At 45.1% G+C, this 15671-nt stretch overlaps 1 protein-coding gene across 1 annotated transcript in view; it reads right to left on the reverse strand.

Annotated features, from left to right (window-relative positions):
- The window catches only part of RAB31 (RAB31, member RAS oncogene family), a 62122-nt gene extending 47720 nt beyond the window's left edge, over positions 1 to 14402 (reverse strand). The window contains exon 1 of the mRNA XM_063166108.1: positions 14311 to 14402. Coding sequence (XP_063022178.1) covers positions 14311 to 14349 — 39 coding nt within the window. The 5' untranslated portion in view covers positions 14350 to 14402. The remainder of the gene's footprint in view (positions 1 to 14310) is intronic.
- Positions 14403 to 15671: the final 1269 nt, after the last annotated feature.

A 15671-nucleotide genomic window follows, 5' to 3' on the forward strand; every position in this document is an offset into this window, starting at 1 on the left:
GTAGTGTGAAGGTGGCAAAGGCAGCTTCAAAGGAATGCCCCATCCCACAATCAATTTATTGTACTAATGAATAAAGGAAGGAAAAGCCCCACAAAACCCATAAAAACCCCACCCAAACCTGCACAGTATCAACAATGCTGTATGCCACAGGGGGGAAATTTTCGGGTTAATTTTTAGGAGACCATAGTTGTGGGACTTCATGGAGTCACTGTCTTCCACACAAGAATCACACTTCTATTTGCCTTTTACTGAGCACTGGATCAGAGGATCCTCCTGACCATGGCATAACACAGACCAGAAGACAAACCCACTAAACCCACCCTGAGAGGCGCCTTCTAAGCGGTAAGAAAGTGTGTTACCGAATCATAGAATTACAGAATGGTTTGGGATGACAAGACCTTAAAGACCACCTATTTCCATCCCCCTTGCCATGGACAGGGACACCTTTCACTAGATCAAATTGCTCAAAACCCCATCCAGCCTGGTCCTGCACACTCGCAGGGATGGGGCAGCCACAGCTTCCCTCAGGGACCTCAAACCATGTCTGAGGTGCTCTCCTGCCACCCTGGCTCAACCTAATCACATCTCCCTGCTGCCAGCTTGCTGATTTCCCATCTGAGCTCCACCACAGACACTTCAGTACGACCTCTCCAATGTTCACCATTTCATTTTGCAGGTGAGGATGAGAAATGGGCCCTGGTTTACCATGGGTCACACTCCCAACACCAACAAAACAGGAACTAAAAGCAAACTTCACAGATCACTCCAGCAAGTCAAACCACAAACAGGGAGGAGCTAAATAAAGCTAAAATAAATTAAAACTGCAGGTACTGCTTCAATGCAGTACCCACAGTTTTAATTTAATTTATACAATACATTTTCTTGAAAGTAATACCTCGATTTTGGCAATTCCAATGGTCAGAGTTAATTTTCTGGACAAATTTGGGACACTTTTTAAAATCTGCATGCTGCCATTCCTTTCCTACCTGCTTTATCTCAAAACACATGGAGTCACATAAATCCACTTGATGTACTACTCCTCCTGCAGAGAAATTCCTATTTAAAGATAGAGTAAAAAATGTGTGAATAGTATCTACTTAGAAATGCTCATAATTGTCCCTGAAGTTGAAAAATTAAGTAAGGGAAGCAACATACAAGTCACTGTACCTCACATTGTCAGCGATAATGAGTATTGATTGCAGGGGTTTTATCTCCATTGGCCATATGCACACACACCAGCATAACAATTTGGTTAAATATCTTTCATCACCATTGTGCAATGCAGTGATCACAGAAACTAAATTTAGTTTTCAGACAACATGCATAAATAACCTGAGGTTCTCACAGTTAAGTAAACATATTAAGCAACAGCATCCTGACAAATGTTGTTTTCAAGTACAATTTGCCGGCAAAAAATGGGATAAAAAATTCTGTGTAGTTCTTTCCAGACCAAATTCTTTTCCTAAGTGAACCTTCCCCACATATACTGTAACAGCTGCACCTTTCAAAATACTGGTATGATGAGGAGATAATCTTTGACTTGAATTGCTGTTTGACACAAGTTGCTGTTCATAATCCAACATCCTACCTCTTTTCATTGTCAAATTCTATCATCAGGGGTCATGATTTAGAAATATAGGCTTGTCAGTGTCACCTAGTAAATACAAAACCAAAATAATTTATATTCCTGTCCCAACATAGAAGATATCAAAAATCTTCCAACCAGTATTTTAAATTGATAATCCAATCCAAACACTGTAATTTCACATTGCAGATTGCCAACAAGCATCAAGGCATTTTCTTTTATTAAATGAAGGCAGTGGCTCTTACACAAGCAACAATATGCCCATCAAACACAGCGTTTGACAAAATGGCTCTTGTGTTCAGCTTGCTATTTCACTAGTATAAAAATTGTTCAGCAATTGTCTGGAAAAACTGTAAAAGGGCTAAATTACCTTCAAATTTGTCCAACCAAGCTCAATAAGTGCTATTCAATTCAATGTTCAGACTTACTCATCCCACTTTGTAACTGTCCCACCTGCAATTTGTTACTGCATTTCATAGCAGAGAGGAAGAAAAAAGCCACTTAAATTACAAGTTCCAACTGAAACCAGTTTTCAACTGGTTGAAAACTTCAGTCCTGGAGACAAGAAAGCCCAATCCCTTCTCCCTTGCAGCAACAGGCAAGAGAGAGGAAGGAGGCAGTTTCAGGGGCAGCTATAAAAACTCACATTTCCTCTAACAAACAGGAACCAGCCTCATGGCCATGGAGCTTTGCTCCAAATTAGCAGAGCCCTGGTACCGGGTATGTCACCTACCAACCACCAGAAGCAAATATCTCCTCCACTGGTCTCTACTGGCCAAAGGCAGCTGGACACCATCAGCCTGGAGTGGTCAGGAAACACCACAAGGGTGGGACAGGAACTAAGGATTTCGTACCTGGATTTATTGGCAGAAACTCTGCCTCTGATTATTAGCTGCTTTTAGCTGATACAACAACCTGCAAAATCAGCAGCCTCTGGTGACCATCTAAGGTGAGAGCTGGTCTCCTTTATCAGCAGCCTCAAGGCTGCCCAGCTGCTATGGCACCCTCTTTATGCCAGCTGCTTTTACAATTTGCCAGTCTTTGGAAGGCCACCTCCATCAACCTTCCAGACACAATAAAACAAGTTTCTTCTCCAGGGGGTATCAGGAGAAGGGGACAAGCTGAGAGTTTCTGAAATTTGCCATTACTTGTTATTTCCAATTAACTTCAAATGACATGTAGATACTGTGCATCCATGTGGACATTCGGTGGCAACATGAAGGAGAGGCCTAAAATCCTTGAAACTGGAAGTTTTCATTTCCTGAATCTATGTGCAGGATGGGAAATGGACAAACAAAAGTTTGCCTAAACCTAAATCTGTGCTAAGAAATGTTTTACCCAACTGTTAGGTTTAACTAACCTCAATTAGTAGTGATTTCATATTCATTCCACCTGCTGTCTGGATGTAGTTTTCCCTAAGACAGCAAACATCACCACTTATTTTAAACAGCATCATATAAAGACCCACCTGGTGCTTTCCCCTCTATCACTCATGCAAGCAAACAGAAGAGATAACAGCAGGCATGGTATAATAAATCCCAGGGCTGAGTTTTTTATCTGTGGATTTACTCTGTGCTGCTGTGAAGTTACTAAACCTAAAGCTATCTGCACCAAACAGGCTCACAAATGGGAGAAAATATCAGTGCAAGGCTGTAGCCCTTAAGCAGTTGACTTCTTGAATGTGTTCACCTCCTGTTGATTTCATCAGGAATGAAACTTCTAAAAGTTGGTAACACTAGTGCCATGAAATTCAACTTTTTAGGGAAAGGTCCTTAAGGAAAACCAGGTTTTGTTGCTCTTACTGTTAAGGCACCCTCTTCTCTCCATCACAAAAATAACTAGGAAACTAGTATCTAACTTACAACTGACTTGCAAAAGGAAGTTTTTATTCACCTGGCCATTTTTTTCTCATCCTCACTCAAAATCTGGGAACTAAAAATGGTCAAAAGTGTATAGACTTTGCAAATCTCAACTGAAATCATGCCGGGAACATTTCAAGTGGAATGCTATACCATGGAGTTCAGTACATTTAAGGACATCTCCTCAAAGGACAAAGGGATAGAAGAGTGGATTTCATCTTTCCCTCCAAAGTAGGAAAAGCCACACAGGAGGTAGCTGAGGAGTCACCCTCAAGACAGACTGTCTGGATACTAAACACTTCCAGTGTCACAGCCAGAGTGTTTGGGACCACATGGAACTAATTCCAAAGTTCCCACAGATCCCAGACACGGCAGAACAACAGGCACAGGGATTGAGGAAGAGATATCCACTGGCCAAGGAGATCCCACCACAGCTTCCCTGTGTCACATCTGTGACAGTGGTTTTGACTGGTTGAGAGATACAGCTGAATTTAAAGCAATGCAAGCAACAATTCTGCAGGCTCCACTGGCCAAATGAAATAGCACTAAGACAAAGTCAGGGGTTTAAAATAATTTAAAAGGAAACTGAAGGCTAAAACCAAGGGAGAGATTGGCAGGGTTTTTTCACCCCATGTTATTATTTCTACTACCTTTTCTTGGTTTCCTCTGTCTAGCTTTCTGTTTTGTTATCCTCAGCTTCTCTTTCGATTCCTTCTGACTTTACTCCTCTACATTCTTCAATCCCTCTCACCAGTTGCCCTACAACGCTCCCACATGTTTTACCTTGGTTTCACAGTTTCAGTACTCCATCTCCTCCATTATTCTCTGTTCCTCCAAATCTCCTCCATGCCAACTTCTACACCCCTTTTTCTATTGATCTGCACATCCTTGCAAGTGTTCAAGGCCCTTAGCAAGGTTGTCTACAGGAATGTGTCCCTGTCCAGGAGGGCTGAAATGAGATGATCTTTAAGGTCCCTTCCAACCCAAACCATTCTCTGGTCATAAACTATTCCTGAAGAACTTTTTTAGGCTGCAGGGCTACCACTCTCCTTCAGACAATCTCTGTAAATTTGGATTTATGGTGTCAGAGGTTGGCTTTCTCTCTGCCATTTTCCACACCAGCCTAAGGGAGAAGACAAACCTGGCCACAAGATAGGTAGATCTCAGCTATTCTGTCTGGCTTTAATGTCAAATGACAGGAATCACTCATGAGCTGTATAATCTCAAATACTTAATTTGCCTAAACATTTTATCCTATTCTCCACACATCAGTCATTCAGCTGTGCATTAAAGCATGTGCTGAGCTATAAGCACGCGATTCAATTTAGCCCATGCAGCAAAGGCTGAAGGATGCACCCTGACACTCTGCTGAAGGGGGATTACCCTAATGCTCAGAATCAAACATATACTAAAGGATGCTACTCAGATTAGGGTTTCAGTAACATAATCTCAAATCAAATTTATGTTATTTGGTTTTATCCAACTGCCATTTTTGTCACACAAAACATGCTCCAACTGTCTGATGAATGTCCTGGCATGCATTTATTCTTTCCAAGTGCACTCTGCAGGAAAAAAAATAAACAAAATATCCAAGGCAGAAAAAAACCCACATCAATTTAAGACAGAAAAATCAATTCTGAAGATTATTCCCATAAACTACACTCTGCTGCTGGAGTCATAACACTTGAAGACAAGGTTTAATTCCCTCACTGACATTTAACAAAACCAAGACAAAAACAAAGTTCAGCTTTCCTTGGATTTTCCACAAGAGCAATAACATTCAAAAAAGAAAACTGCTGGTGTAAGGGATAATGTAGCAAAAAACCCTCATGTTTGTAGCACATTCAGAAAATTAATATACTAAAAGGAAGCTCGTCTACACAGTATTGGAAAGGTTGAAGTCAGCATGGACTATGCACCATGAATAACTTCTGGCCTAAAAGTGGTTGGAGGTTTCCTGTTCATATCAGCTTTAAGAAGAGATATTTCAAGTGTTGCTATTATGATTCTTAAAATAGGCACTTAAATACTTATATTTAGTATGCAAAGGAAAAGGGAAAAAAAAAAAAGAGATAGATAACGGGCTTCCTATTCACGAAAGAACATACTCCTTTTCTCATTTCCTAAACCCCTCCAGGAATTAATCAGCTGCGAGATTCATCCACCAAAGTGGAAGTACACCCTTACAGGCTTATAGTGGTGAGTATCAGTCAGTGAGAGGTTCACTTTTTTTGTGGTTTGAGGCTTTTTTATTAACAGAGACTACCTAAAGCAAACAAAATTAGTATTTGCTTCCATGGAGAGTAGAAGATGCTCAAAATTAAAACTGTGACTGTATGTTTACCAACACCTCAATATCTCAGTTGTAATATTCTTCTAAATCCTAAACTATTGACCATAGTGATAACATATTTTTGCCCCCTTAAACCAAGCACCTAAAAATTGAAGTCTCAAGAGTCAAGCTGAACCTTGGTGTGACACCAGACCACATTCAAGAAAATGCTCTTTTCAATTAGTCTTTGGCAATTCTGGTGATTCCCAGTACGGTTTCTCTCTGCAGGCACACACCAGATGCTGATCTAAGGATTCTTTCTTGCCACTGAATTCCCTCACAGGAAGAAATGGGTAGACCTGGAGAATTGACACAGCAGCAGTACTGGAGATGAGTTATCAGTTACCAACTACAAGCAAAAGACAGAGAAGGCTAAAGCTATTCCAGAGGTATCCCAGAGGTCATCAGTGAGCGTGGAAAGAGATGCAAGTGACTTCAGACACGTTCTGTCAACCAGAAGCACAGCTTTGCTGATGAACCATGAGATCCTATCAACACTTAAGTTTTGTTTGCTGCAGAATTAAATGGGCCCCAAATTTAATTTTTTTTTCAGAATTAAACCCACTTTAGTAATCTCTCGTAATTCATTTTGGCTCCATATACAGGTTTTAAAGGGAAGGAGAATCTACTTCAGAGAGCCCCTAACTGTAGGTGAATTCCTGTAAGAGCCTGATATTTATAATTTACAGTTTATTATAGTGCCCTGCAGGGACTACAGTCCCCGGAGGGGTCCAACCAGGACACCCAGTGACGTCTGCAGCATCCTGTCACTCTGCTGACAAAGGAGGAAACAATAAGTCAGGGACACTAAGTATTTAGTGGCTGGATTTCATGCACATGCACTTCCACATGTTGCCCAAATAAGAACATACTCTGGCCAAAACAAAAAGTGAAAAACCATAACTTCTCCACCCTCGCCTGCAGAAAATATAAAACCCATGCACTAACCAGCATTTCTGTTTAAAAATATCCCAGCGAAAATAAAAAGCGTTTGTTCCACTGCCTGTTGTTCGGCTTTCAGCACAGCCCTGCAAGGCCAGAGCCCGTAAATCAACCACTGGCATGTGCTTACACAAGGCTGTGCTCCCAGCTGGCCTCCCATCCACCTCCGCTGGCGGCTTCCTAAAGCTTGGATTTGTCCTTTGGCAGTGGTGCTCAAAACAGCGAGCATTCACGGAAAGGGTGTAAAAGATGTTTCAGAAGAAAACTGAAATGTGTCCCTTTCCTGGCATCCTACAAACTGAGATGGAATTTTAAAAATTTCCTTTCACCTTGACCTTGACACCACTACCCAGCCTCTACAAGGTATGTAGTGAGAAGAAAAACAACTCTGTAAGAATAAAAACATAATTTATTTTGGTTTACTTTGGAAGCACGTGTCCCATGGCAGCTCCAGACACCTTCTGCAGAGTTAAATTCACATCAGCTGCCCTTGGCCTACAGTCAGGAGGTAGTGGGGGACACGACAAGGAGCAAAGCACTGGAGGCTTGCTCTGCCCTCTCTAAAAAGCACGGGATGATCCAACTCATTGGCACGATGACCAAACCCATAGGTGTGATGAGCACTGGATGGAGGTAAGACTTTCAGGTAGCTTGTGAGCAGACCAGCTCTACCCAGCTTCCAACCTCCTTTCCCAACCCTCTTGGAAGGCACCTCTAACCATGTGTTGGGCACTCGGCTGGCCCCAGAAACACCTCGAGAAAAATATGAGCAGAAGAAGCTCCAGACCTCTTGATGGAGAGCACAGCTCCAAAACCAGCCCCCACATCAGTGGAGGCTGGCGAGACACCAGAGTTGAGAAGAAACTCCTTGCCCTAGTGTCCTGGTTTGAAAAGGAAGTGAGTTTTTTGGGATGCTGTGCAGTTTTCTGAGGCAACACCTGAACTGTGGGGAAGGTGGGGTCAACACCAGCCTGCTCTAGGGGAAGGTGACCCTGCCCATGGCAGCAGGGCTGGAACCAGACGGTCTTAAAGGTCCCTACCAACTCAAACCATTTTATCATTCTTTAACAGTGCAAACCTGCTAACGCAGCTCAGTTCAAAGTGTTCACTTCAATGTGCCCCTCTCCCTTCCCCTCGAAACCACAGCGCAGGAAATGGAAAAAAAGAAAAAAGTGCCTGTCCTGATCTTATCTGGAGAGAGATGTGGCCAGGAAATCCATGACTAATAGGAGTCCTGGGAGGGTCTAGCAGCCCTGGTGACTGGACAAGTGGCATTTGCAAGAAGGAGCAGCAGGCAGGCAAAAGAGCAAGAACAGCAGAGTTATGGCTCCAGCCTCCCTGTAAATGCTTCTCTCAACAAGCAATTAGCTTGAGAAATTTTAGACAGAATAGGTCAAGAACAGGTCTCTCCAGCCTGTACGTGCACTCGCAGTCTGCAGCACCCACACTGCACCCAGCCCAAACACAGCCCAGCACAAGCAAAATGCACCAGCACTGTATAATTTGTGTAATTTATAAACACCACCAGAGGCAAAAGCCCTGCAGACTCAAAGGCCTTTGCCATGGGCAGCTCAACTGCACTGTAACTGCAACACATCCTATCAATAAATCAAATTATCACCTTAGAAACAAGTCCTACCATCAACCAGAGTTTCAGAAAACACACTTTAAATGCAAATTAAAAATGGCCTTTTAATATGGCTTGACTTAAGCTAGCTAAAAAGAACCACCCGATGAAAATGAGAGGGTTTTTCTTTTCCTTATGTATTGTTTGCATGCAAAGTTTCTGCCTCCTTCACATAGTCTCAGCATTACTTCACTGAGGAGGGCTAAAACTGCACTCAACTATGCTAAAAAAATTGAGTTTATCACCATTCAACTTCCTTATTTTGGCAGAAAGAAAGAAAGAATGTGGGGTTTTTTTTCTCCAGAACTACTGTAAACCAAGAAGTTTCCCAATTTTTTTGGCCAGAAATCAAAAAGAGCATGGGGCTGGGGAAATCTAAATATAAAGAGAATTTGAAAAACAGTAGAACTACAGCCTGCATATGATATCTGGGTGACAGTCACTGCGGGGACTCATTCAACAGGCAAGTTACAAGCATGGGATGGGAGCTCAGAGATGGTTATCAGCAAATGGGAGCCCATGAAGTGCAGCAACAAGCACCAACCACAGGGTGCTCTTTTGCTACCCAGGAGATGATTAGCAACAAGCTTCCCCTTTGAGGCTTTGCTGCTACTGAAACTAAAATCTGCTTCAAATTCCTCCTTCTGCTTCTTCAGAAATCCAGTTTGGTTGGGCCCCTGGAAACGAAAGGAGAGTGTGGCCTCCACAATCACCTTTGCCTAGAAGGATGTTCCAGTCTACCCTTCTAAGCAATCCCACACAACACCCTTGGAAGAAATTAGTAAAGAAAAAGTTTTGTAGATATGTTAGGAAAGCAATAGGGCCAAGATCCTGAATTCCAAATTATGAGAAATTATTTACCTACATATTTAATGTCTATATTGCAAAAAATCTGATTGTAGTCATTTAAATGTCTTGTAAAATAATATGAAAAGGCTGCTCTAGGCTTCTGAAGACACTCTTTTATTGATACAAGAGAACAGGCCTTTCTTGCTTGGTGCATAACTGGATTTTAATGCAATATTGACAAACACAATAAAAACAAAATCACCAGTCTCAGTCTCCTTTAGTATCTTGTAAGCATCTTTTGACTGGCAAAGCAGGCAAAGGAACATGGAAGTGCTGTGTGCTCACATTAAGGGCATATTTCAGAGTATTCTTCACCAAAGAAGAATAAAAAAAAAAAATTTCCCAAGAAAATCAGGTAAATGCAGTTCAGCTAACCATGTGTGTGTGTCTTTCAGTTCTCCACGGACTTGAAATCACTGTTCAGTTTCACCTGTAATTTGATGTTTCACTACAATGCAAAAAAATAACTGGCTAGGAAAGAGATACAGATCAAAGGGCTCCTTTGATGGAAAGCCTGAAATGATGGACACTTCAAATCAGTGACTTCACAAGACAGACCGCCATGTGGCCACGACTCAAAAATTTCTCTCACGATAGAGCTACTTGTTTACATAACAAAATAGAATGAATGAGTAGGTAACGATGAACCATTAATATGGGAGAAAAAATTGCTTGGCAGTCTCTGTTCTTCTCTCAGACACGATACTTTTGTGGACAAAATTACAGAAGGCACAACACAAAATTACACATTTACTTCATCAGTACATTCTTCCTCTTTTCATGACCCCCTTTGTTTACTCTGTTCTCTGTTTTAGGCTACAGCACTGCAGATGTTGATGCACTCGTGGATTCTGCACTGTGCAGCGTTGCTGTCTCCAGCAGGATGCTCACCTTACCACAGAGGCCACCTTGCACACACCTGGTGAGAAGAAAGCTCCTTAAGTGGTCCAACCCTGCCAGGGGTGCTGTTCTGTTTTTAACAGCAGCTTTCCCATTTGTGCTGGGACACGCAGGCCATAAAAGCATTGACTATGACAAACATTTTAGACACAAACGAAAAGATTCCCAGTGGTCTGTGTATACATCTGTATCACAGTGTAATTTCCACAGAGGAAATGTCTCTCCTTTTACAAATGCAGGCTCACCAGCTTCAGATAGCATTTTCATGCCAGCAAGCGACTTCTTATGAGCAAGAAAACGGAGGCACAAATGGAAGGGTGAAGAAACAAAGTGTCAGCCAGGGAAGACGTGGGCACTATGTTCAGGAAAACTTTCTACAGGAAAAGCAGTTAAGCCCTGGGACATAACCCCAGGGAGAAGACTGTGTGCTTTTAAAGACAGAGGAAACAAACATATGTCAGGAATAAGAAGGGCTTTAGGGACTAGGGATGACCTCTGAGCCTCTTCCAATCCTACCTCCTTTGGTCCTGTGATGCACAGTCACAACACAAAAATGTAATAAACAAAAACAGAAGGAAAGGAGTAATGGAGGTCACTTTAGATAGTAGTCAGCAAACCACCTCCCAAAGCCTGAAGAGTTGTCAAAGTTTCCTCAGGAAGTGACAAAGACAAGAAACTTTGCCTTAGTCGTAAACCTGGCAATCTCTTCTGCGGCTGCCACACACAATTATGTCAGGATTTGGCAGGGAGCTGTAAATCGCTCCTCCAGCCCACATAAAGAAAATGTTGGGAGCTAGGCACAGGGCACTGAGCAGCCACAGACAGATTAGGAAAGCTGGCAGCTGCACAGCCAGCCACATTTCAGCACTGAAGCACAGCTCAGGAACACAGCAGCTCCCCGACACTCCTCCCCTCCTCCAGCCCCTCAACAAGGTGCCCACATGGAAACACCATGCAAGTCAAAGGAGAGCTACACTTCATTTCACCACACACACTGAGCTGCAGCTAAAACCTGCTCAGACCCAGAAGCATGTGGCATCTAACACAGGGACAACTGCTGGGAACAAATAAACTGGATTGGGAGAGCAGGAAGAGTCGGGGGTAACAAGACAGGACTTGGAGCAGAGCTCAAGCATTTGCACTCAGGAAGATGAACACCGTCCACATGCAGATACCTCACTGCCCAGCAGCAATAATTTACTGGAGGAAGTAGTTTAGGAGCAGGCTTGAGGACACTTGCATGGCAACATACTAAAGAGAGCTGTTCAACTGCACCCCTGTAGCTCCTACACCCGAGGCTGCGAGGCACCAGACAATTAGACAGGCATCCTGCTCCTCCTCGCCCACTGGCAAGCTGGAACCATCCCTTCTCAGAGAGCTCTGCAATCAACAAAGCCTTCCTTCCAAACTGACTCACTCCCACCCTCCTGCTGCCCCAGACTTCCCCTTTGCCCTTCTCTTGCTTGTGTCTACAAATCCCACAACCATCATCTTGTACTGCACTACTCCTGCCTGCTCCAAATCACTCCTGTGACACCCACAGAGAGTTTTTAAAACCCTAAGATACTCTGGAGAAAGAAGAAATGAATGCAGACACCCAAATCCTGCTTTGTTAGGTTAATGCTGAAAACCAGAGGCCAGGCTCCCTCCTGGCAATGTGGGGTGACATCCAGGAGCCAATAACCTACTCTCCATCTTTAGAGCAATGGCTCCAGGCCGCTCACTGGCCCTGGAGAACTGCACTGGCCTGTAGGGCTGGCAGTGTGCACCAGAGCTCTGGTTTCTCTAGTCCTCTTCATCATATTCCCATCTAGACCTTCTATAGCCAAATGGAACTCCAGAGCTTGTGGAGAAGCTGGCTTTGCAAACATTGCACCAGCTGCAATTTTTTCTCACTGGGAAATTCTGAATAGGCAGAAACAGCCCAAGCCCAGGCCCTCTGCACAGCTTGAAGCCAAACTGTCAGTAATCTTCTGATCCAGAGGTGCAGTCTAGGGCTGTGTTCAGAAGTGGAGAGGGATATGGATTTACAAACCAATTTAATCCATATTTCTAACTAGGATAAGAACTTGTCTTGGGACTAGGACATTCCAGACTTTACTGATTATCAAGAGATCTATGACATACAATGCAGATTAACCAGTTTTTTTTCAGGACCTACTGAAAAAAACAACTGTCAAGATTTCTTTTGGTAGATCTGAGAATGTATTTTGAGTTGCCATCTAGCTTTCAAGCAGATCAGGCAATTATTTGCCTCCATTTGTTTACACAGACAGCTATGGAGTTTCCCTGCTCTAGAAACGTCAACTTATTGAAGGGATTCATCATCTGAAGGATTCCTCTATTTTGGGAAAATAATGTCAATCCCCACAGTAAATGAGATCAGAAGTAGGAGGTTTTCTACGACTATGCCCTCTTAAAACAGAAGGAACATATCACTAATTACTAAGTGACTATAACTACACACACATCTCCCTAAATGCTACCACTGCCACCCCATCATTTTAATGAATCTACACAGTAATTGCATACTCTTAGTAACACAGAGCTGCACTATAGGTTTCTCTTCCTGTCTTAAAAAAAAAAAAAAAAAGCAAGCAATTGCCTTACAAAATCTCCAGTAAGTTTTAATGTTACAAAACATCAATAAATTATGGACATGTGGAATCTCATACCACAAGACATTTCATCTCTATAAAATTACAACATTTTCTGCTGGAGAAGAAAACAAGCAAAGACGCATCCACATATTCTACCACAGACTCCTCATGTTTGTACAAACCACATTTATTTTTGTCACTATGCCATTTTAAAAGTTGAAGGCAGGAATTCTGACCAAGAAAGGAGGGATGGTCACTGCCAAATACTTTGGGTTGAACTCTCCAGAGCCCTGGCAGCATATCCTGGCAAGAACTACTCCAGGGCAAGATACCCACTCCTGCTGGGCTGAGTGTCAACACAAATCAGAGAGAAATGGAGCGTCTATTTCTGTTTGGTTTTCAAATGTTCAACTCACTTGGATGGCATGAAAGCAAATTCACTCTCAAAAGCCTTCATTCATGCACTTCTCTGAGTGCTTATGGAGATGTGGGCCTAAAAGCAGCCGAACTTGCAGCGGGTAATTTGAGATGTTTGACTTTGAGAAAGAAACTTGTGTACTGGAGTAGTGATGCTCTGCTGGTTACTGTCAGCAGAGATGGTTCTGCTCCGCGGCGGTGTTTGTTTTGTGCCAACTTGGTGGGCACACTTTGCCGGGAAGCTCGCTCGGTGCCGGGCAGCGAGGGGCAGGCGCAGCCAAAGTGCCGAGCTAAGCACATTGCTGCTCCAGATGTGAAACGCACGCGCGAGTTCGCCAAAAAAGCGAAAGGAAAAAAAAAAAAAAAAAAAAAAAAAAAAGGAATGGCAAAAAAGGACGTTCCTGTAAGGAGTCGAGTCAAAGAAGCGCTGCTGAATAAAGCCAGGCAAGGAACTAAACAAAGCACCGAGCAGCACATCGGTGAGCCGGGAGCGAGCCCCTCGACACAGCGTCCCGGGGCGGGCAGCGCCGCCGCTTCTCTCCGGGCGGCTCCCACCGCTGGAACGGGGCTCGGCACGGTCACCGCCGCCTGTGACGAGCCCCCAGGGTGGGCAGCAAAGCCCCCTACCCCTCCCGGTACCTTCGGGGCTCTGGCACCAAAGGGAGACCTCGGCGGGGCCGGGGCCGCCGGGGGATGGCTCAGTGCCGGCAGCCGCGCCGCCGGGGAGCGCTGGGGGAGACCCCGAAAGAGAGCCGCTCTCCGCCTCCCCCCACGCCCTTCTCCCTTTTACAAAGTTGAGAAACAAGACAAAAACAACCGGCCCCAAAGCCTCCCCCCGCCCCGTGCGCGGCTGCCAAGTTTCGGCGTGCAGGAATTTTCTGCGGCCCAGCCCCCCTGCCCCGCCCGGACCTCCAGACACGGCTCCCCCCGGGAAGCGGGACAGCCAAGGTGGGAGCGGGACAGCCGGGCCGGGAGCGGGACAGCCAAGGTGGGAGCGGGACAGCCAAGGTAGGAACGGGACAGCCGGGCCGGGAGCGGGACAGCCGGGCTGGGAGCGGGACAGCCAAGGTGGGAACGGGACAGCCGGGCCGGGAGCGCCCCCCCGCTTAGCGAGCAGCCCAGCTCCCATAGCCCCCACCTGCGAGGCGAGAGAGGAGGCAAAGAAAGGGGGAAGCGACCCGCCGGCCGCCCTTACTCACTCCAAGCAGACAGACTTTCAGCTCGCGTATCGCCATCATCTGCCCGGGGCCCGGCCGCTCCGCATCCCCGGCGCTCCGCACTGCCCCGCCGAGGCGGCCCAGCCCCGCCGGGGCCGCCCCCGCCGCCGGTCACATGCGCCCGGCCCCGCCTCGCTGCTGCCCCCCGCTCCCAGCCCATCCTGTCCCATCCCGTCCCATCCCGTCCCATCCCATCCCATCCCATCCCATCCCATCCCATCCCATCCCATCCCGTCCCATCCCATCCCGTCCCATCCCATCCCATCCCATCCCATCCCGTCCCATCCCATCCCGTCCCATCCCATCCCGTCCCATCCCAGCCCAGCGCCGCCGGAGCCGCTCTGGGCTGAGCCTGGTGAGCGGCGACAGCACGGAATGGTTAGAGATGAAAGGGAGCTCTGGAGATCATCTGGTCCAACCCTCCTGCCAAGGCTGGATCGATCACAGGTTACACAGGAGCGCATCCAGGTGGGATTTGAATGTCTCCAGGGAGACATGGAGGTCCAGTGCTCTGCCACCCTCAGTTGGAAGTTCTTCCTCATGCAGAGGTGAAACTTCTTGCTTTTCAGTTTATGCCTATTGCTCCTCATCCTCACTGGGAACGACTGACACCATCCTCTTGGCACCCACCTTGAGATACTTACAGGTATTAATGAGATGCCCTTCAGTCTTTTCTGAGGCCCAGAGTCTCTCTTCACAAGAGAGATGCTCCAGACCCCTAATAATCTTTGTGTCCCTTTGCTGGACCCCCTCCTGGAGCTCCTTGTCTTTCTTGTACTGCAGGGTAAATATTTGCTGCTGTGAGAAAAACAGTCTGTGAGAGACGGCATCCTGCAGGGGGCTGTGCATATGCTTAGTCCTACACACCATGTGCTGGGCTAGGCACGGGATGGGGACTGCTCTGGTTGTGAACCATCTGAATCCATCTCCTTTTTCTTTTCTTTTCTTTCTTTCTTTTTTTTTTTTATAAGCTTTTCCTGCTATGTGCAGAAATAATTGAAAATAGTAACTCCACTTTTTACCCAATCCTGCTAATACACACCCAATTTGGATTAAAACAGTCAACCTCAGGTTAGCAGTAGATTACAGCCCACACATCACATACCAAATTTAAGTTAAACTCATCAGCTTAGGGCTGGTCCTCTGAAATCAATGAAGAATAACTACTCTGCTCTTGGTATGCAAGGTTCTAGAATTTATGGTGGATTGCACACAAAAACCCCAGGAAGGCAGAAGAGCATCATCCATCAGATATTTTAAATCAGAGCCTCTCAGTTCTGCTTACAGTTTTATTTTGGCTTCTTTTTTTTTTTTTTTTCCTGCATTAATTTATCAGGTAAAAT

Source organism: Melospiza melodia, chromosome 1 (assembly GCF_035770615.1).
Source record: "Melospiza melodia melodia isolate bMelMel2 chromosome 1, bMelMel2.pri, whole genome shotgun sequence".
Taxonomy (NCBI): domain Eukaryota; kingdom Metazoa; phylum Chordata; class Aves; order Passeriformes; family Passerellidae; genus Melospiza; species Melospiza melodia.